The sequence below is a fragment of the Bufo gargarizans genome, chromosome 1, assembly GCF_014858855.1.
Source record: "Bufo gargarizans isolate SCDJY-AF-19 chromosome 1, ASM1485885v1, whole genome shotgun sequence".
Taxonomy (NCBI): Eukaryota; Metazoa; Chordata; class Amphibia; order Anura; family Bufonidae; genus Bufo; species Bufo gargarizans.
In genome coordinates, this window is record NC_058080.1 from 696764220 (window position 1) to 696787505 (window position 23286).

A 23286-nucleotide genomic window follows, 5' to 3' on the forward strand; every position below is an offset into this window, starting at 1 on the left:
AGCGATGCGACCACATTCCTAATCATCCCTCGCCATGTCGTCACATGACACCGCAATCTTAATATCGCACAACCAAAGTCCCTATCCCTAGTAATCACAACCTGCAAGTGCAGCGGACATAAAGGGGCTGCCAGGGGGTGCCTTTAAACAAAAGTTTTTGTCGTGACGCCAGTTGCATTTCAACAACGAGGGACAGAGTCCCCCTAAGCCCTCTTTAACACGGGCGTCGCGTGTGAGGGCCGGATAGGATGCGTCACGGGAAAATCGTGCGATTTTGCCTGCGACTGGAGTGAGTTTTGTATGCGATTGCGTTGCGTTTAGTTTTTTCCACGCGAGTGTAATGCAGTTTGCACGCAGGTGAGAAAAAACTGAATGTGGGATCGGTGTTCTGTAGATTTTAATATTTTCCCTTATAACATGGTTATAAGGGAAAATAATAGCATTCTTAATACAAAATGCTAAGTAAATTAGGGATGGAGGGGTTAAAAAAAATATATTAAACTCTCCTCACCCACTTGTTTGCGCAGCCCAGCTCGTCTTCTTTCTTCTTCTTTGATGACCTGGGAGGTAAAGGACCTTTGGTGACATCACTGCACTCATCACATGGTCCATCACATGATCAATCACCATGGACCATGTGATGAGCGTAGTGACGTGACAAAAGGTCCTTTTCCTCCCAGGTCATCAAAGAAGAAGAAAGAAGACGAGCTGGGCTGCGCAAACCACCAGCTGTGCTGGAGGCACAGCCAGAAGCACCACGGACAAAACTCTGTAGCACTCATATCCCGGATCCTGGACTCATTCACTTCAGCATGCTCTACTTTTTTACGGTGCGGGCCGTCGGATGCCCCTGCGGTCTGCAGCACAGGCACGGCGCCCTTACATTCGTGGGCATGAGCCCAGAGTGTGTTTTTACATACTTTTATGTGTACTTTCTTTTATTTGGATCTTGATTATTATTTCATTTTATCTTTATCATTTTTTACTTTTATTAAACTTGTCTGCAGACATTACTTTTGCTGTTTAAAGGGTTTCTACCACTTGCATATGACAGATCCGCTAGTGTCTGATGTAGCATACAAGCTAATTATTACATTAATCCGTTCGGCCGATAGCTCAAAAAAAGCACTTATATATTTATGCAAATGAGCCTCTAGGTGCTATGCAGGCGTTTTTCCAGCACCTAGAGGCTCCGTCTACCTTGCAGTTTGCCGCCCAGCGCCTCGCTCCAGCACGCCCATCTCTAACTGTATTCGATCCTCCCCCTGCTTCAGCCTTCCGAAATCTCGCGCCTGCGCCGTTCGTCGCGGCATTCGGAGGCATTCGGCGCAGGCGCAGTCAATGTCTGACCGCTCCCCGCTCAGACATTTCCACTGCGCCGCGTCATCGGATAGCGGATCGCTAGTGTCTGAACACCAAATATGTCATATGCAAGTGGTAGAAACCCTTTAAACACATGCCAAGTAAATGCTGATGCCAAATAATTGAGTCACCTGTAGAAGGAGGTACACTGACTCTGAAAGGAGGTAGAAGGAGGTACACTGACTCTAAAAAGAGGTAGAAGGAGGTACACTGACTCTGAAAGGAGGTAGAAGGAGGTACACTGACTCTAAAAGGAGGTAGAAGGAGGTACACTGACTCTGAAAGGAGGTAGGAGGTACACTGACTCTGAAAGGAGGTAGAAGGAGGTACACTGACTCTGAAAGGAGGTAGAAGGAGGTACACTGACTCTAAAAGGAGGTAGAAGGAGGTACACTGACTCTAAAAAGAGGTAGAAGGAGGTACACTGACTCTGAAAGGAGGTAGAAGGAGGTACACTGACTCTGAAAGGAGGTAGAAGGAGGTACACTGACTCTGAAAGGAGGTAGAAGGAGGTACACTGACTCTGAAAGGAGGTAGAAGGAGGTACACTGACTCTAAAAGGAGGTAGAAGGAGGTACACTGACTCTAAAAGGAGGTAGAAGGAGGTACACTGACTCTGAAAGGAGGTAGAAGGAGGTACACTGACTCTGAAAGGAGGTAGAAGGAGGTACACTGACTCTGACTTGTAGCCTGCAGCGGTGTTCTGTCTCTGGCAGATTTCACTGCCCGGGAAGTTTTCACTACCCCTCGTCACTTCCTCCTCGTTCCGACGTCTACTCTGGAAGGAAGTGCGTACTGCCGGCCCTACTGTGATGCACGTGCGCCAATACTAGTTATCTTGCCTGTGGGACGCATTTGCGTTCCACAAAGCAAGAGAGGGCGTGTTCGCTAACCAGTATTAGCGCACGCGCATGACAGTAGGTCCTACTGTGATGGGCGTGCGTTAATACTAGTTAGCGAACATGTCCTCTCTTGCTTTGTGGAACGCAAATGCGTCCCACAGGCAAGATTCGATTCCTCTGTAGTGCAGGATGGGTCGCGGTGGGAAAGAGCCGCATTGAAGGGTCTAAAGAGCCGCTTGTGGCTCGCGAGCCGCACTTTGCCGACCACTGGACTAGAAGGTTCCACTCTAGGCTAGGTAGCTCTGCCATTATTGCCGCCATCTGCTGGTGGACCAGGTACATTACATGTTAACAGTCACACAATCACAAATACAAATACACAATGTGCAGGACCTGGAAATAAATACACACGCTGACATTAAATCAACCATAAGAGATAGTAGAGGGGTGTAAAAGGTGGTAAATGTCACCACTTCAGGCAAGTAGAATCTCCAAATACTAACCTATGTGACAAAGTTTTTTGACAAAGTTTCCTGCCCAAAAAACAAAAGGAAAACCCCTGTAACAAAATGGTAGCGAATGGGTTACTAGAGCAGGCATTCCATCTGAACCCGTCCAGTCAGGTAGTCGGCCGGGAGATGTCCCCCAGGTCCTAGCGGCAAGGGGTTAAACACATACACAAACGCACATAACCAGACCACGTGAGCAGTCATGTGACAGGCGACGACTGTTTTCTCGCAGGAGGGAGGGCGGCAGTCGTAAAAACAGGGCGTGGCTAAGGATCAAGGGGGGGGTGTTTTTTTAGATTTAGCGGGCGTATCGCGTGTTGGTGGGCGTGGTCCACGTCGGCTTTTGTGGTGGTAGTGGGCGTGGCCCGTGCTGCCTTCTTCCTCCATGCTCGGTGCTGGCTGCCAGGCATCTACAGGAGGGAGGAGGAGGCGGAGAAGGAAGAGAGGGGACGGCAGCCCCGGCAGCAGCAGCAGTAACTTCCCAGGGCTTCATTATTGAGGTGCCGGACTCCCAGCGGAGAGCAGCCCTCCTCCAGCCGCAGCCTGCCAGCCTCCACTGCATGAGTCCATGGATTACATGGTGAGTGCCCCCTCCTCCAGTGCAGGCCATTCCCCCCATAAAGCATGCTCCAGTGAGCTGCCCTGCACCCTGCCTTATTAACCTCTTAATGGTGCTTAATGCCTGCCTAATGAAGGCAGTGCCCCAGTCACAGGTGGCTGGCAGCCTGCAGGACAGTGCCCCAGTCACTGCCCTCCATGGCCTTCAGCTACCTTTAATGACACCTCCTTGACTGGCAAAATGGCATAATAAAGAGTCTAATTGACGAAACCGTGTCGTTTATGTCACTGTCACGCCTGGATCGGGCTGGACTGCCATGGCGCTAGGTGACACGTAGGGCTGGACAGATCTTTGTGCAATGAGAACTTTCTGTTATACTTTGCATTTTCAATTTTGCACTGTTTTCAAGATCTCAGGTTGCTGTCAGTGAATGGATGTCCAGTCTAGGCAAGCTGCTAGCAGCTCATATCTCTAATCCCTCCTGCTTGACGCCTGTTATCTGCACTGGATCACTGTGACAAACCCTCTGCTGTGGGAGCTGGTCCAGTCGGGATGGGTTTTCTAGCCTTGGGATGTAAGAATGTTTTCGTTCACTGACAACAAGCTGAGAGACGGTCAGTGGAAGTTGGACCCCCTTGACGGGCCTAGAGATAAAGGATTGCTGTGCTCGCCACATTTTGAGTCTTAACCTATGGTCTGCAACCTGTTGTGAGACTACAACTCCCAGCGGCTGGAGAGCCCCAGGTGACAGGGCCTGAGGATGTTTTTGTGCTGAGTTATGTGCACTGTATGGCGGTGTTGTGTGTGTGTGTTGTGTGTGTTTTTTTTTAATTTTTTTTTAAGTATTATAGCCACCCTTTAGAATGTTTTTGGGGTGGGGCGGTTGTTAATCTTCTTCTAGTGCAGGCATGGCCAACCTGCAGTTCTCCAGCTGTTGTAAAACTACAACTCCCACCATGCCCTGCTGCAGGCTGATAGCTTTAGGCAGTCTAAGCATGGTGGGAGTTGTAGTTTTGCAACAGCTGGAGAGCCTCAGGTTGGCCATGCCTGTTCTAGTGGTTATAAGGGATTTTACATGTTGTATAGGTTTTGTATATAGCCTCATGGGCCCCAGTAGGAAGTGCTGGTACGGGGCCCGCATCATTTGTCCGTACGTTAATTCTGTATCCCAACCTCGTCCTGGATGTTCTGTGTGGTAATGACCTTTGTCGGGCTGACACCCCCCCCCCCCTCCCCCCCCATCAATGTAAGGCCTCTTTCACACCAGGTAGTTTTCTGTCCGGATGAGAGGTGTAGTGAACGCTCCGCATCTGGACTGAACCCTGACCCGTTCATTTCTGTGGCTCTGTGCACATGATGTTTTTCACTCATCATCTGTGTGTCAGGAAAAATCGCAGCATGTTCGATATTGTGTGTTTTTCACGCAGCTCGGGCCGCAAATGGGGCTTGTGTGAAAAACGGAAGGCGTCCGGCTGCGATGCGTTATTCACAGATGGTTGCCACGAGATGTCGATTGTTATTCTTCAGTTTTTCCTCACGTGCGGGAATTACGCATCGAGAACCGGTTACATCCGTGCTGAAAAAGGCAGAACTTGTGTTCCCCGACACAATCCTTATCCCTCGTGTGAATGAGGCCTAATAGGGATCAAGGCCTGGAGTTGTCTTTTAAGAAGTTGCGCTATTTTGCTTCCCGATCCACAAGCACCTGTATGGTCCTCGGTGAACGGTTGTGTATGATGTGACGGAGACTTGACCCTTCTGTGGGGTATTTCTGTGGATTTTGCCCTATTTTCAGTAGTGTCGCTTATTTTTATTCTAATGTGTGTTAAAGGGGTTCTCCGGGCTTTTAATATTGATGACCTATCCTCCGGATCCTGCTCCAACAGTATGATAACAAAGTTTTATGCAAATCGTCTTTGGATGTTTCATCCGAAGGCGATTCGCTCATCCCTACCTGTCATCAATATCGGATGAACGGGAGCGGGGGTCCGATACCCGGCACCCCCGCCGGTCAGCTGTGTGAGGAGACGCAGTGTGCACGTCTTTCTTCTCTTTTCCTGTCCGCTGCTGCTGTCTATGGCAAAGACCAGGGAGGGATCGGTAACCTCCAGCGCTCCAGCTGTTCTGAAACTACAACTCCCAGAGTGCTCCATTCACTTCTATTGGAGTTAGAAGAACAGCCGAGCATGTTGCATGCTGGAAGTTGTAGTTTTAAAGGTTGCTGATCCCTGGCAAAAAACATAGACAACAGTGAACAGGAAGGGAGACGGCACATGCCCTCTGCGTCTCCTCGTACAGCTGATCAGCAGGGGTGCCGGGTGTCGGACCCCCGCCCATCTGATACTGATGACTGGTAAGGATGAGCGAATCGACTTCGGATGAAACATCTGAAGACGATTCACATAAAACTTTGTTCTAATACTGTACGGAGCAGAAGCGCCGTAGAGTATTAGAATGTATTGGCTCCGATGAGCCGAAGTTATTGCTTCGCGAAGACTCACAAGATTCGCGCAATAACTTCATAAATTAATTTATACTGTAAAAAACCATTTCCCGAACTCTGGTTCGCTTCCAAGTGGCTCATCAGAGCCAATACATTCTAATACTGTACGGAGCTCCTGCTCCGTACAGTATTAGAACAAAGTTTTATGCGAATCGACTTCGGATGTTTTATCCGAAGTAGATTTGCTCATCCCTAATGACAGGTCCTCAATATAGGAGAGCCCCTTTAATGTTTTGGTAATCTACTTTATTTAGTGAATTTGTACATTTTTGTGAGAAAATTGGCTCTGAAGTTGACTCTTAGCAGTGCTGATCTGTCAAGACGCTGCTGCTCACTGACTGCCTCCGATATATGGCCTAAACTGACTAATATATATAATATATTGTGCACTATGCTGCGGCCGCTAACGGTGTACATTCCCTCTGTATCCCCAGCATGCTGACTGTGGAACCAGGGGATACAGAGGGAGCGTACACTGTCAGCAGCACATGGAGGCAAATGACCTATTTCAGACTTAATAAATAAACCATAATAAATACTAAAATAATGACATGACACCTTGTGTTGGAATAAAAATGGCCGCAATGCATTATTAAGGGTAAATAAATTAAATAATTAAAACTTCAAATTCATAAATAAATAACCATTAGAAATTCCAATAATTACCGAAATCCACTCAGCAATAGCTGAGTGATACAGCCCCTCTAATAAAGCAAAGCGGCATAGGTATAGGGAGGGAGAGCTGGGCGATGATCCGCTCTTGATAAAACTGGCCTATAAGCGTCGCCGAAACCCTCTTAAGGACTAAACTTTCCCGCCGCTGGCATCCACACCAATCAGCTGTCCAGAAATCTCCCCCAGCAACCAGCTGCACCAATCAGAGAGGATCCCTGCTTGACATCCAAGGCTCAGATGAGACTGGCTAAATCCAGCTGATTCTGACAGGACTTAACCCTTTCATAAAACCTGAAATAAAAGAGCGGGAAAGCAATAAAAAAGGTGGGGGATAAAAAAAAAAAAAAATGAGCAAAACCATACTAAAATATACATATTAATGGTGTAATTGCCCCCATGTGTCCCCCAAGCGAAACGCTCTGGGGGGCCCTGAACAATATATATATATATATATATATATATATATATATATATATATATATATATATATATATATATATATATATATACAGCAATCCCGCAGGATACAATATCTCCGTCATACAATGGTCTTTCCTGGGCCTTCGTAAGTGGTAACGAGACTCCACATACGATGCCTCAGACCCAAACTATCGGCGTGGCTATTTCTCTGGTAAAACACCGGTATTGGTGTCCAGTAGCCCCTCTCTACATTATAGAGCTGTACTACGTGTCCTGTGCTGCCTTTTACCTGTCTCAGAAAAGCTGCTCCTGTGTTCTCCAGAAGAGGGTAGCTCCATGTTATTTTTCTGATGCATTTATACTGTGAAAGCCCCTGAAGAAACTCCTGCCCTCATCACAGAAAGTGATTTACAGCTTCCACCGTCTGTGGCTCCTACGAGCGCTGCCTTCTCTGCTCTGTTTCGCCGTCGCAACCACAGCGGTGAGCAGGTGTAATTACAACTATGGTGGAGCGACAGCGAGCATGTAAACGGTGAAGAGAAGGCAGCGCTTGTATGGTCTTCTCTTTAAACAGCTGATCGGCGGGCGTGCCGGGACTCGGACCCTGACCGATGAGATAATGATGACTGGTCCTGAGGATAGGTCATCATGTATAGCATGGAGGCAGTGAGCGGCGGCATTTTCACCGTCAGTACCACTGTGATTTACTTTCCTTAGTAACGCTCATTTACACAGCGCCGCTAAGGGGCTTCTTCAGAGTGGTTTTCTCACAGAAATGTAGAAGTTCACAAAAAAAAAGTCTATGACAAACATTCTCTATCACTGTACTAACACATTAAAAAGAGAAAATGCCAGTTACTCTTTAAGGCCCCTTTCACACGAGCGAGTTTTCCGTGCGGGTGCAATGCGTGAAGTGAACCCTGACCCATTCATTTCAATGGCTCTGTGTACATGAGCATTTTTTTTTTTTTCACGTATCAGTTCTGCGTTTCGTGAGAATCCCCACATGTTCTATATTCTGCGTTTTTCATGCAGCCTTTGCCCCATAGTGAATGGGGCTTCAGTGAAAAAGGCATTGCATCTAGATGTAGTCCGGGGGCAATGTGTTTTTCACCGATGGTTGCTAGGAGATGTTGTTTTGTAAACCTTCCGTTTTTTTTTTTTTTTTTTCACACGCGTGAAAAATGCATCAAAACACATTGCACCCACGCGGAAAAAAAAACAAGCGCTATTGCAGACAAAACTGACTGAACTTGCTTGCAAAATGGTGTGAGTTTCACTGGACGCATCCGGACCTGATCTGTATCGTTCGTGTCAAAGAGGCCTAAAGCTCATTTCCTGCTGTAAAACTCCCCAGGAAATTTAGTCGCCAGCTAGGGATCATGTGTTTCATGTATATAAGGGTCCATTCACATGTCTGTATAATGGGTCTGCATCCGTTCCGCAAATTGCAGAAAGGGTGCGGACCCATTCATTTTCTATGGGGACGGAATGGATGCGGAGAGCACACTATGTGCTCTCTGCATCTGCATTTCCGGAGCATGCCCCCTATCTTCCGGTCTGCGGCTCCAGAAAAAAAAAAATAGAACATGTCCTATTCTTGTCCGCAATTGCGGACAAGAATAGGCAGTTCTATGGGGGGTGCCAGCCGGGTGTATTGTGGATCCGCATGAATGGGCCCTTAAGGTAATCCATAGTGTCATCCTGCCTCGTAATCCAGATTATTGTGACCATTTATCAAGATGGTGCAAATTGGAGGGGCTGCCCACAGGAACCATCTTTGAGAATGAAGGCGTAAAATATGTGGTTGTCATGGCATTGCTTTTGGTAACTCCCCCTCTTTGTATTTCTCTTTCTCATTATTATCAAGGTTTGTTTGCTACAATGTATCAAGATGGGTAAAATATCTGCCCTCTGGACCTGTCACCATGCTTTACCCATCTAGACCCCACTACGATGTATGGCATGAATAGACCTTTCTAGACTCATCTATTGATCCCCCCACTAGGACCACATAGCTGTTCCCTTCATTGATGCCCCCGATGCCATCCACAGTCTTGCCCAGCAGAGAGGTAGGGCCGTGGGTTGATCCTTTTCTGGGCAGAAGAGTCACGTCCCATAGCCATGGACTTGGTGCTCATCCTGCGGGTGTCTGCTGTCACGGATCACCAGCATAAAATCTATTTACCCTAAGTTCACACCTGAGCGTTTTACAGCGCGTTCAAACGCGCTGTAAAACGCTCAACACGTGAAAACCAATGCTTCCCTATGGCCCTGGTTCACACTTGAGCGTTTTACAGCGCGTTTGAACGCGCTGTCAAACGCCCGACGCATAAACAAGTTCTTGAGCTTTTTTTGGGGCGTTTGTTGCGCGTTTTGGCCATAGACTCATTGGACAACACTGCAGTCAATCACACAAACGCGCGTTTACTATTGCAAAAAACGCGCATAAATACGCGCGTCTCAGAAACGCTCAGGTGTGAACCCAGGGTTAGTGTTAGGCTAAGTTCATACCTGAGCGTTTTACATCGCGTTCCTACGCGCTGTAAAACACTCAACAGGCAAAAACCAATGTTTCCCTATGGGCATGATTCTCACCTGGGCGTTTTACATCGCGTTCATACGCGCTGTAAAACGCTTTACGCCCCAAGAAGTACAGGAGCTTCTTTGGGGCATATTGTTGCGCGTAACACCTCTGTTTTTCATTGTACGCCTCTGTGGTCAATAGCAAGACGCGCGTTTCCAAAATACAAAAACGCCTGTAAACAGCGCTCATCGAATACGCTCAGGTGTGAACCCAGCCTTAGGGACGCCTCTCCAGATGACATTTGCCGTGCAGTTAAGGTTTATGGCCAGTCCAGTGTCACCAATGATGATAAAGTGACTTTTCGGGCATAAATTGCCATTTATCCAGCTGAGGTCATGAGTATCTGATCGGTGGGGGTCCGACACCTATGACCCCCCGCTGATCAGCTGTTTGAGAAGGCACCAGCGCCCCAGCCTTCTCCAGCTTTCCCTAGGCCGAGATGAAGTTTTGCTACATAGAGCCCATACTCTTTAATGTATGGAAACAGCATTACAAACAAAGTTTTTTTTTTTTTTTTTTACAATTTGCTCAAGCCTACTGATGACCTATCCAGAGGTAATCAGTAAAAAAAAAAAAACTCTTAGAAAACTCCTTTTATTGCTCGGCTCTGTTTTCTGTATTTCATGAGTCTCGTGCTTTTTGTTTGGCAAGTCTTCTGTGCTGTCCATAAGATGGCTGCTGTTGGAGGGGCATGTGACCAGGCACATCACTTAGGGTACTTTCACACTAGCGTTAAAGTTTTCCGGTATTTAGTTCCGTCCTAGGGGCTCAATACCGGAAAAAAGCTGATTCGTTTTGTCCCAATGCATTCTGAATGGAAAGCAATCCGTTTAGTATGCATCAGGATGTCTTCAGTTTGGTCACTTTTTTACATTATTTGGACGGAAAAAATACTTCAGCATGCTGCAGTATTTTTTTCCGGCCAAAATTCCGGAACATTTGCCTGAATACCGGATCCGCATCTGCACATGTGCAGACCTTTAAAAATGTGAAAAACAAATAAACACCGGATCCGTTTTTCCAGATGACATTGGAAAAACGGATCCGGTATTGCAATGCATTTGTCAGACTAATCAGGATCTGCAAATGTCATGCGTTTGCATACAGTGTTCCTGATCAGGCAGGCAGTTCAGGCAACTGGACTGCCTGCCGGAATCAAACAATGCAAGTGTGAAAGTATTAGCCTCCTCCATTCACATACTGTGTGGGCGCTTGCACCGTCAGGAATCTGCATTTTTATTCCGTGGTTTTACCCATTGGAGCTCATAAAACACTGAGAACTGTACATGTGAATGCTTCCGCAGTGTTGCCTTAAAGGGGTTCTGCACTTTGTTTAAACTGATTATCTATCCTCTGGATAGATCAGCATCTGATCGGCGGGGGTCTGACTCCCGGGATCCCCGCCAATCAGCTATTTGAGAAGGCAGCGGCGCTCCAGCAGCGCCGCGGCCTTCTCACTGTTTACCGCTGGCCCAGTGATGTCACGACTAGTATCAACTTGCCTGGGCGGGGCTTAGCTCCGTTCACTTGAATGGAGCTTAGCCCCGCCCAGGCAAGTTGATACTAGTCGTGACGTCACTGGGCCAGCGGTAAACAGCGAGAAGGCCGCGGCACTGCTGGAGCGCCGCTGCCTTCTCAAATAGCTGATCGGTGGGGGTCCCGGTTGTTGGACCCCCGCTAATCAGATGCTGATGATCTATCCAGAGGATAGATAATCAGTTTAAACAAAGTGCAGAACCCCTTTAAGTCCGTATGAATCAGATCTTGTGTCCAGCCCATATCATCATTACTTCTTGTAGTATAAGGCACTGTCTTGTGTACAGGGCGCAATGGAGATGTGAAGCATCAGGATCATGTGAAGGTTGGCCTTGTTGTAGTGGCCTCTTTTCTAATAGTGGCAGTGTTGTGATGGATTGTATTACGCCTCTGCTATGTTTCTTACTCATCATCATCCTTATCATATTAGATTTATGCTTTTTTCATCTATCGCAAAGGTTCATTTTTAAGGTTGCAAAATGTATGGACGTTATGCAACTTTGTGCTGTGAGGTTCTTGGAGTTCAGTATCATAAATCTTTGTCTAACAGGTTCTGATGCTGCCTCCTTCCAAAAATTAGTCCTTCAGTCGTCTTCCTCTCTCAAGTCTTAAAGGGCACCTGTCATTTTCACAAACTTCTTATACGTCTTAATGACGTTGACGTGTCAGAAGGTCAGACTGGTGGGGTCCTGGTGCTGAAACCACCATTGCTAAAAGGAGGGGTGGATGCTCTCAGTCAGAGCTGTTACCGTTCATTTCTGTTCGGCTCTTCTTGGCTTTCTTAGGAGAGTGGTATTACGGAGTCTCCTCTGTACACCTCTTGCTCGAAGATCTAAACCGAAACTTAGGAGCACATTGCTCCGCGGAGGGCTTCTGCCGTCATTTTAATTGATTATTGGGAACCCACTAATCAAAACTTCTGGAATAGGCCTTCAGAAATATGTGAAAGTAATGGGTTATTTTAAAGAGATTTTAAAAATTGAGGCGGCTTTCTTTATATCAAACAGGATAGGTTACAAATACCTGATCAGTGGTGAGAGGATGACCGTGGGGTTCTGTCTCTGGAGCAGTGGTCGAGCATGACCAACTACTGCTCCGCTCAAACTCTATAGATAGCCTAGTACAAAGCTTGGCTATCTCGGTGAATGGAGCAACAGTGCACATGCTCGACTACAGTTTCTTTCAAACTGTTGACAGGAGTCCCCCATTCTTGTGGTCACTGGGGGTCCCAGTGTATAGGTGACAAGTTGTCATTTGGAACATCTGCCTCGGTTTTCATTATCAGCAGTGATGGTAGCGGTCCATCTCGTGACGTTTTTGTGCCTTTTCACGTTGCATCCGGATCTTTAGGTCCTCATTATTTTCCATTGTGGATTGAGGCATATGATCAATATTATTTGTGGGACATCTAAAAAAAAAAGTCTAGTTACTTCCAGTATTTAGCGGCTCCTGAGGTCTGCAGTGTATGGGTCATCATTTATAAGGGTCTAGGGGGGTTGCACAATTTATATTTTTTGAATAAATGTGTCCCGTGTCTCTGTGACAAACTTTGCGCATGTTAAACTAATTCATAGACCGAAAGCGGGCGGCACTCACAATCGTGGAAATATAAATATTGCTTTATTGCCACATCGAGCAAAACGCACGCGGCACCGGAGCTAGGAGTCACTTCCCTGCACACTGGATGCAGCGACGGTCGTTTCGCGCAGTATGCGGTTCGTCAGGCTGCTACAGGTGCATGCGCTTTTGCATTTAGTGTCTTACAGAGGGCATTGATTCACCACTGTAACTGCGCATGTGCCAAGCCCTGAGACCTCTTCATTCTGGAAACCTGCTCTACACATGTGTGAGATTTCGCCGAGATGACCAGGCAGGCATAGATGTGACCATATCGTCAAGTCTGTGAGGAAGGGGTGGATATAATTGCGCAAGGGGCGGCACTGGGAACTCATCTAGATATGGCTTTTGCTATAACCGATAATCCCGTCCCGCTGGGCTTTTTGCAGCCTAATTTCCTTATCAGACTTCCTTTTCTGACGTTTGGAACCTGCGCTTTCTCCAACAAAGGTTGTGATGACGGTACATTGGACTAGGATGCGTTGCCATTTGTTAGATACGAGGTGACAGATTCCTTTTAAACCCTGAAAATTCACTTTCTAAAAAGTGGGTGACCTGCCGTAGGTGCCGTGTAACTTCTATCACCACTTCCTCATAGGAACAGAGCTGTGTTACCTCCTCACCTCTTCTACCAACCCCATAAGTGTGCTGCATCGCCTGTAAATTGCTACAACATATACCACTATATGCTAACATAAAGGCCCGGTGACCGCTACTTCCCATGTATTCAGGCTCTCATCACTTTAGATTTGGTCTGTCAGGCTCCTATTGAATTCCGCAGTTTGGAGCTATAGCAACCGATGCCACCATGTGTGAAGAACATTATTTCCCCTCTCAATAAAAGCCGTGGATTACTGAATGCTCGGACAATGGTTGTCCATCCAGTCAGTAACACTGAGTGTATATGTATAGTACATTTCCTTACAGATTTCCTGTTCGGTCTATTTTTTTCCTAATGCCAAAGTTTAAAGGGAACCTGTCACCGGGATTTTGTGTATAGAGCGGAGGACATGGGTTGCTAGATGGCCGCTAGCACATCCGCAATACCCAGTCCCCATAGCTCTGTGCGTTTTTATTGTGTAAAAAAAAAAAACTATGATACATATGCAAATTAACCTGAGATGAGTTCAGCGTGAAGGAGCCCAGCACCACCCCTCATCCTCAGAATCTCCTCCTTGCTCCCCGTCGTCAGAAAGCTAGAGCGCCATAATCTCGCGATGCGCGAGCTAGCGCATACACAGTTCCTTCCCTGAGGCTGATGCCAGCACAGGGAAGGAACACTTTGAGGACACTGCTCATGCGCTAGCTCACGCATCGCAAGATTACGGTGCTCTAGCTTTCTGACGTCAGGGAGCAAGGAGGAGATTCTGAGGATGCGGGGTGGTGCTGGGCTCCTTCACGCTGGATTCATCTCAGGGACAGGACTCCTCTTAGAAATTTGCATATGTATCAAATCGTCTTTTTTTTTTTTTACACAATAAAAGCACACAGAGCTATGGGGACTGGGTATTGCGGATGTGCTAGCGGCCATCTAGCAACCCATGTCCTCAGCTCTATGCACAAAATCCCGGTGACAGGTTCCCTTTAAGATATTAAAATGCTATTTTTCATTTTCCTCCTTGGCAGCATCACCAGAATCGCTGCTAAAATCTGTCACCCTGCCATCCAGTGCATGCGCAGTGAAGCCGGATGTACTTGCTCAGCTTCATCTTCGCAGTTCGCATATGCTGGAAGGCATGATATAGTGTGACAGAGATTTCAGAAGAGATTCTGGTTACATTGGAGTCTTTTAGACATCGATTAGGCGTGACTTCAGCCTGGACTGTGGGCCAATTCATAGGCACAGCACTGCCAAGATGATTGGTAGGAGGTAATTCACATATAGCACACATATGTTTTAACACATACTGCTGAAGCTATTAACAAGCTGTAATACATGTCCTAGCCTGATTTAAAGGGGTCATGGTCATAAGCACATTTAGCCTGTATTAGTGGAGCATCAGAGCATTTCTAGATCAGGTGCTCCCCCTTGCCCTGCGCTGCATAGCGTTGGACAAGGTCTTTCTCTTCACTATCGGTGACGTACTGGATTTCGTATGGGCATGCTAGGTGGAGGCTTCCGCCTAGCAGAGAGCCTAGTGAAATCACCAGTTTTACAGGTTTGGGCAGCGCTAAAGACTGCCCATTAGTGCCAGTGATGTCACTGGGATAGCTGCTAGATGGGAGCCTCCGCCTAGCATATTAAAAAAAAGCTGTGTACGTCACCGGCAGTAAACAAACAACCCTTGGGGGGCACCAGAGCGAGAAATGCTCTGATGCTTCACTGATACAGGCTAAATGTGTGAAGGGGAGCTTATGTCTGGGTTCAAATCAGAACCCGGACAACCCCTCTAAGAAATTCTGGTGATATTTTTCTAAAATTCTGTCACTGTATAAAAAAAAAATAATCCTGAAATCCTGCAAGGCAAGATTACAATGAAAAGGTGTTATATATATATATATATATATATATATATATATATATATATATATATATATATATATATATATATATATATATATATATATATATATATATATATATATATAAATAAAAATTTAGCGCACAGGATCCACCAGTCACCTCCTCCCCCTCCCTGCATAATGATCTGTGTACAGGCCAGAGCATGCACACGAAGTTGACAAAAAATAAGTCAACGCTAGACTACAGTTGGTCATGGTCCATTTGGCATCTGTAAAGCAAATTTCTGAACCTTCTGTTTTGATGGGATGTAAAACTGCAATGTGCCATGAATGACGTTCCAGGGACTGCACCTGAAAAAGACCAAGTTTTTAGTTTTTTATTTCTATGGCACTATACAAAAAAAAAAAAGAATCATGAAATCCTACAGTTTTTATTCTGACAGTAGACTGACTCTTCCGGTTTGGTGCAAATCACTTGTCAGCAGTCATCTCATTATCACTTTAGGATGAATGATTACACCTATAGTTGATGTCACAGCTCACTTCCTCCCCATCCCTGCAAAATGAACCTTGTACAGGTCACAGAGCATGCACACAAAATTGACAAAAAGTCATCTCTAGACTACAGGTGCCTATGGTCCTTGTGGCCGCTGTGCAGCAAATCTCTAAAACAGCAGCTCATGCAGGATGACCACCCCCTAATCATGTACAGAAAATAGAACAAAAAACTGTACAATTCAGAAATAAAAATAGACTGTGTATCAGCATCTGGTTTTAGTTAGTAAATTATTTACAGGCGGTATGTTCCCTTGGTACTTCTAACACTGCATCCCTGCGTGTGCCCGAGGCTTCCATTTTTATTTTTTTTACTGGATAGCTATTCTGTGCACGAAAAACATAGAAACCCTAGCAGATATCTGCCCGATGGAGGTGAAAAGTACACTTTCTGGGTGACTGTGGGTTCACTTAAAGGGGTTATCACATGACTAATGTGAAAAAAATGAAAATCAGACATCATATAGTACAGTGATGGCGAACCTATGGCACGGGTGCCAGAGGCGGCACTCAGAGCCCTCTCTGTGGGCACCCGCACCCTGGAGAAAGTCTATGGTGTACCAACATGCCTTAGAATTTGCTTGCCATTCAATAGTGTAGGACATGCTATGAACAGCACAGGCAGCACATTGAATGTAGGCAGGTTATTATAGCTAAATGATAAAGTACATGGAAGATATATGATATTGGTGTTCAGGTAAATTGCCGTGTTGGCACTTTGCAATAAATAAGTGGGTTTTGGGTTTCAGTTTGGGCACTCGGTCTCTAAGAGGTTCACCATCACTGATATAGTACATGACAACCTCTTTCTAACAAAGCTAGAACCAGCCCTGTATTGCACGTGGATCGAGAGATCAAGTTGACCGCTCAGAGGGGATGTCTTTTCCAGTGCAGCCCAGGGGGAGCATGTTCGTTTTTCTGCAGCTCTCTCCCTATCACAGCTCAGGAGGCGGTTGAAGGATGAAACTGAGCATGTGCAGCCTTCTCAGTGAGAAGGGCAAAGGAAAAAAAAAAAAACAGCAGGTGGCGCTATACAGATACAGTTTTTTGAATAACTCTGACATGGAAAGAAAATACTTTCCTGTGCCTAAGGTCTTAAAGGGGTTGTCAGAGTTATGAAAAAACAAACAGCACTGTAAATTTAATGGGCAGCAATATATAACTTAAGCTAAGCAAGTTTTAGGCAAAAAAAAATAAAATCTATATTTCCTCATTTCCCTGCTTCTCTTCTGGCCCTTTGTTTACCTGCAATGAAAGCAATCTCTGCCCCTCCTCCTGCTCTGCAAAGGGAGTGAATACAAGTGCTGCCCTGAATGACATGTCTGCCTGCTGGGATACTCAGCAGTATGTTGTATGTGTAGGACTACAAGTCTGTATAATGACACTGCTGATACACACAGGATCTTCCCCCTCCCTGTTCTTGTGCAGAACTCCTGTCAGCTCCTGTGCCCAGCATTTGTCTCCTCACTGCCTGCAGCTACTCAGTAAAGCCTTCAGCCCTGAGTCTGAAGGGCTTAATGTTTTTCCTGAAGAATCCAGGGAGAGAGCAGACCGCAGCAGCCGGCAGTGCAAGGGGCATGGCCAGCACGGTGATGTCTGGTGTACAGACACATATCTGCTCTCTCAGGCTTGTGCACTAAACATCATCAGAGCAGGGAAAGAAGCTGATATCACAGGTCATGTGACCCTCAGTGAAATCTGAGAAAGCAGAAACTGGAGATAAATAAAGTTAGGCCTCTTTCACACTTGCGTTGTCCGGATCCGGCGTGTACTCCACTTGCCGGAATTACACGCCGGATCCGGAAAAACGCAAGTGTACTGAAAGCATTTGAAGACGGATCCGTCTTCAAAATGCGTTCAGTGTTACTATGGCAGCCAGGACGCTATTAAAGTCCTGGTTGCCATAGTAGTAGTGGGGAGCGGGGGAGCGGTATACTTACAGTTCGTGCGGCTCCCGGGGCGCTCCAGAATGACGTCAGAGCGGACCATGCGCATGGGGCGCCCTGACATCACTCTGGAGCGCCCGGGGAGCCGCACGGATGGTAAGTATACTGCTCCCCGCTCCCCACTACACTTTACCATGGCTGCCAGGACTTTAGCGTCCCGGCAGCCATGGTAACCATTCAGAAAAAGCTAAACCTCGGATCCGGCAATGCGCCGAAACGACGTTTAGCTTAAGGCCGGATCTGGATCAATGCCTTTCAATGGGCATTAATTCCGGATCCGGCCTTGCGGCAAGTCTTCAGGATTTTTGGCCGGAGCAAAAAGCACAGCATGCGGCGGTATTTTCTCTGGCCAAAAAACGTTCCGGTCCGGAACTGAAGACATCCTGATGCATCCTGAACGGATTTCACTCCATTCAGAATGCATTAGGATAAAACTGATCAGGATTCTTCCGGCATAGAGCCCCGACGACGGAACTCTATGCCGGAAGAAAAGAACGCAGGTGTGAAAGAGCCCTAAGTGAATTGTAAAGTGCTTTCATTTGCCTAGTTAGAAACATACAAAGAACAAAAAAAAGGGGTTTATCGGGGTTATCCAATACTATTAAAATGTCCCCCCCCCCCATATGCCAGGCCCTTCACATTGAATATACTTATCTGGCGCTCCGCTCCTTGTGCTGTTCTTGGTCCCCACACCGCTGCTGCTTCTCCCAGTGTGCGGATGAAAACATCCGGTGTCGGGGGGAGCAGCCAATGGCAGGCTCGTCCCCGCTCCTGCCTGCCATTGGCTGCCCCCCCCCGGAACCCTGGATGTTTTAATCCAGGCACAGGAAGAAGAAGCAGCGGCGGTGCGGGGAGCCAGGCAAGTATATTCAATGTGAGGGGCCCGGGCATATGTGGGATATTTTTATAGTATTGTATAACCCCTTTTAAATCTAGTTGCTGGCCTAACAGATATTCTTACCGATCAGAAAGACACGGAAAACGCAAAATATTCCCTAGCGCTGGTATCTGGTCTCCGTGCTGCACAGGGCTGACATATCAGTAGATCGTGTACTCTGCTTCCACCCCTCGTTGTGTTGTGTCTACCAGTGCTGCTTATATAAAAAAATATATAATATATATATATATATATATATATATATATATATATATATATATATATATATATATATATATATAGCACCTTCGGGTTTTACAGGAAAATAATTCCAGTTTATCGCTCTATGTAAATGGGGCGTTGCCTAGTACATGATTCATTTTGTTCAGCTCTTTCGGTACATTACTGATAAGTGGGTGGACATTACCCGCGCGCTCCTCAGTTCAGGGCACTTTGCTAAATGACATCTGCTTTTAGCTGCTCCTATGGCGTGAAAATGGCCTTATTGCCGTTCTGAACACAGGGAAGTATTAGCAAGACCGCCGGTCTGGATATTCCCTGTGCTGCCGGAGGATGCACTTAACCCTTACACTTGACCCTGCACTTAAAATAAAAATCATATGTATTGCCGCCTTCCAGAATGTCCAAACTATTAGAATATAAACATATTTTTTCCCATACGATGAATGCTGAATGCAATTCAACAAAAAAAATTTATATAAAGGGATCAAAAAAATCATACACACTCCAAAATGATATCAATTAAAACTACAGAATCTCCCTTCAAAAAATGAGTCCTCATACAGCTCCATAGACTGAACTATAAAAAAGTTATGGGGGTCAGAATATGGCGATGCAAAGAAAAAAAAATCCTGTTTTTCTTTTGTTTATATTTTTATGTATAAAAATTGTATCTCTGTAATCGTAGTAACCTGTGGAATGAGGTTTTACTGAATAGGGATCGCTGTGAAAACAAAACCCATTAAACTGTGGCAGAATAGCATTTTTAATTTTTTCCCAATTTCATACCTCTTGGAATATTTATCGAACTTCCCATTCCTTTGTATTCAATAAGGCTACTTTCACACTGGCGTTTCCAGGTCCGCTTCTGAGATCCATTTCATGGCACAATGGGGACGGATCAGTTTTTCACTGACACAATATGATGCAATTGAAAACTGATCCGTCCCCCATTGACTTTCAATGTCTTGTCGCTTCTCTATTTTGTAGAAACTCCTGCTATTAACCTGACTTTTAATTAATCAATTGGTGTTAGAAATAGCTCATATGAAAAGATAAAGCCCTCCCAAATGATGTTTAATGCACTGAAATAAATTAGTTTCACTGAAAAAAGATTTATCATTTAAAGGGAGTCTTTCACACCGATTGACCCTATTACCCTATTAACACACTTATGTCCACGGCATCCCCCCTATTAAAACTGTTCTTACCATTTGTGAGATCCAAATTTAATATCTTGTATGACTTCCATGAGCTTGAAGGACAGCATCCATGCTGTTTGGCAAGGATTCATACAATTTATTTATGAAGTCATCAGGAATAGCAAAGAAAACAGTCTTGCATGCCTCCCAGAGTTCATCAATATTATTTGGTTTTGTCTTCCATTCTTCCTCTTTCATCCTACACCACATATGCTCAATGATGTTCATGTCTGGTGACTGGGCTGGCCAATCCTGGAGCATCTTGATCTTCGCCTTAAGGAACTTTGATGTGGAGATGGAAGTATGTGATGGATCACCATCCTGCTGAAGAATTTGGCCTTTTTTTATGGTTGGGAATATAAGAGGTAGCTAAGATTTCTTTGTATTTTAGACTATTGATGTTGCCTTCCACCCTGCAGATCCCTCGCACACCCACATACTGGATGTAACCCCAGACCATGATTTTGCCTCCACCAAACTTCACTGTTTTCTGGGTAAATCTCGGCTCCATGCGGGTTCCAGTAGGTCTCCTGCAATATTTGCGGCGACTGTGGTGTAATTCAACAGAAGATTCATCTGAAAAATCCACCTTCTGCCACTTTTCCAGCGTCCATCCATTTAGCAGGCTGTGGCCCTTGGCAAATTCCACACGATTTTTCAATTGTCTTTTGTTTAGTGCTGGCTTATGGGCACTTATTCGACCATGGAGGCCATTTCGAGACAGAATCCGACAAACTGTTCTGGTTGACACAGGGACTTCAGGTGACCAGGTCTCGTGGAGCTCTGCTGCAGTGGAAAATGGGCTGGCCTTGGATTTTCTAGCCAACAAACGGTCCTCTCGATCAGTCGTCTTGCGGGGGTCGGCCTGACCTGGCCTTGTCCAAAACGTCTCCAGTCTCTTCAAATTTTTTTTTTTTTTTATCCTTTGAACTTGACGCTGAGACACATTGAAGGTGTCTGCCACATCAGCAGTGGATCTGGTCTTTAGCCTCTTGCTATTTCTTCTCCTCTTGATAACACTTTAGTCCCAGGGTGAATCTTAGGCATGTTTGCAGAGGTCTAGTTGCAGTTGATGTGAAGGTCTAGTGTACTGGGGTTCTTTTTACACACCTGAGACCTAATTGATCCATTATTAGTCACAGGTGAAGCTCATATGACAAGGCGACAACACTTATGTCTTGGCAAAAAATGACTCAATGGGCTTTACCAAGCTGTGAATATTAGAATACTTTTTGTCGGTTTCGTTTTGCACTAAAACATTTATTACAAAAGCTGTTGGGATTAAAATGACCCATTTCTTGTAACAAAATCTTGATTAGAAATATATTTTAGCGGCACTTCAGGTCAATTTGTACACAAGCGACAAGACTTTTGTTAGGGACTGTAAGTCAAAACAGATCTGTTTTGACTTAGACTTTTTTTTTTTAATGAATAATGCAAACGGATCTGTTATTAATGGATACGAGCGTTTGCATTATCGGTGCGGATCAGTCTGTGCAGATAACAAGATGGATCCACACCAAACGCGAGTGTAAAAGTAGCCTAAAATATACAAACTTTCCCACCAAAAACAACCCCTCAGACGTCTATTTGAACTGAAAAATAAAAAAGTTATAGCTCCTGGAAGGCAGAGAGTAAAGAAATAAAACCACAAAAATGGAAAAATGTCAAGGTCCTGAAGGGGTTAAATACTACAGTTAGTGGGTAATGATATGGGAACTGATGTAAAAATGCACAAACTGTACAACTCCGCTCTTCTGACCTAGAATGTTATGGAAGGAGCATGGGACCACTTTTTTTTATTTTATTTAATTTTAATTTTTTTAATGTAGCATTCCATTGGCCGCTCCTAATTTTATTTATTTTTTATTCTTATTTTTTGTTAAAAGAAAAGCAAAAACATACTCCCTGGGATAGAAAAACAGGATTTTTACCAGATCCGAACCTTGTGATATCACAGAATAAATAAACCGAAGGCTCCAGGAGAGAAAAGGAGAATATCAGGATTCTCTGCATTTACATGTTCCTTACTGGAATGTTAATATGTACAAAGGAAACCTATTTTTGGAAAGACTCCGGTCATCTCCTACTGGTGTGCTCGTTCCACCCCACCGGGAAACCAGTGATATTTTGTGCTTCACATTTGCAGAGTGGGAACATATTAATATCTTATCTTATTTTTAGTTTTAGAATAAAATATACTACGGATGACAAGCAAAGTATACAGTTTGCAGCCTGTTACCATGAAAACACATAGATGTGCATGGAGGCTGCGTACACAAAATGATTGCCGATGTTTAAAAAAGGCAAATTTGCAAAGTAGCTTTTTCTTTTTAGAATGATTGGAGAAATGTAAAAAAAAAAAAAAAATGGTTGCAAAGGCAATGGATTTACCCTTTAAGATTTGCTTCTGTCGTAGATGCAAGATGCATTCTGACGGTAGAAACATGAGTATAAAATAATCCAGTCTTCAGTCTCCGCTCCCCCTGTGCTTCCACAGTTCACACAGGGGGCTCTAAGGCTACCTACACACTCTGCAGATTTCTATGTAGAAAATCTGCATGAATTCTGCCCCAAAACTGCATGAGAAAATGCACCTAAATCTACATTATGTACCGTGATTTTTGGTGCAGATTTTCTGTTTGTTAAATGGGCTGTCTCACAAATATATTCTACAGTTTTCAAATCAGTGCCTCAATCTGAATTTTTTTTTTATTTCATGTAATAAACATTTTTGCATAGTCAGTTATTCAATAAAATGCACCTGTATAGCGCCACCTGCTGTGTGTGTGTGTGTGTGTGTGTATATGTATGTATATATGTGTGTGTGTGTGTGTGTGTGTGTGTGTGTGTGTGTGTGTGTGTGTATATATATATATATATATATATATATATATATATATATATATATATATATATATTTTTTTTTTTTTTTGTCCTGCTCACTGAGAAGGTCGCACATGCTCAGTTTCTTCCTTCAACTGCCTCCTGAGCTGTGATAGGGAGAGCATGGACACACCCCCTGTGCTGTGATAGGGAGAGCATGGACACGCCCTCTTAGCTGCAGCAGAATAGACACTCCCCTTCAGCTGTCAGCTTGATAGAAATCTAGCAGAGCAATGAATGGTAAGATCTCTGGATCCATGTGAGGTACAGGGCTGGTTATAGGTTTTGCCCGATTTTCATCTTTTCCATGGGATAAACCCATACCAACTCCATTGAAATCTATGGGAAATACCACTATAGATAAGGTGTGAAATCGCTCATTTAATTAGCGTGCTGCAGGTCAATTTCCACACCTAAAAGTTAAAAAGTTTAGAAAGAAGAGGAGAACAATATGTCTCAGCATGAGAACAAAAGATCAAGTATGTTGAACTCCAACATGTCCAATCC

General features: G+C 45.0%; 1 protein-coding gene across 4 annotated transcripts in view; it reads left to right on the forward strand.

The window, feature by feature from the left end:
• The first annotated feature begins 3106 nt into the window (after window positions 1-3106).
• Window positions 3107-23286, forward strand: part of ARL15 (ADP ribosylation factor like GTPase 15) — a 277051-nt gene continuing 256871 nt past the window's right edge. For all 4 annotated transcript variants that reach the window (XM_044292592.1, XM_044292593.1, XM_044292594.1 and 1 more), the window contains exon 1: window positions 3107-3293. In XM_044292592.1, the coding sequence (XP_044148527.1) occupies window positions 3282-3293 (12 nt within the window). In that variant the 5' untranslated portion in view covers window positions 3107-3281. The remainder of the gene's footprint in view (window positions 3294-23286) is intronic.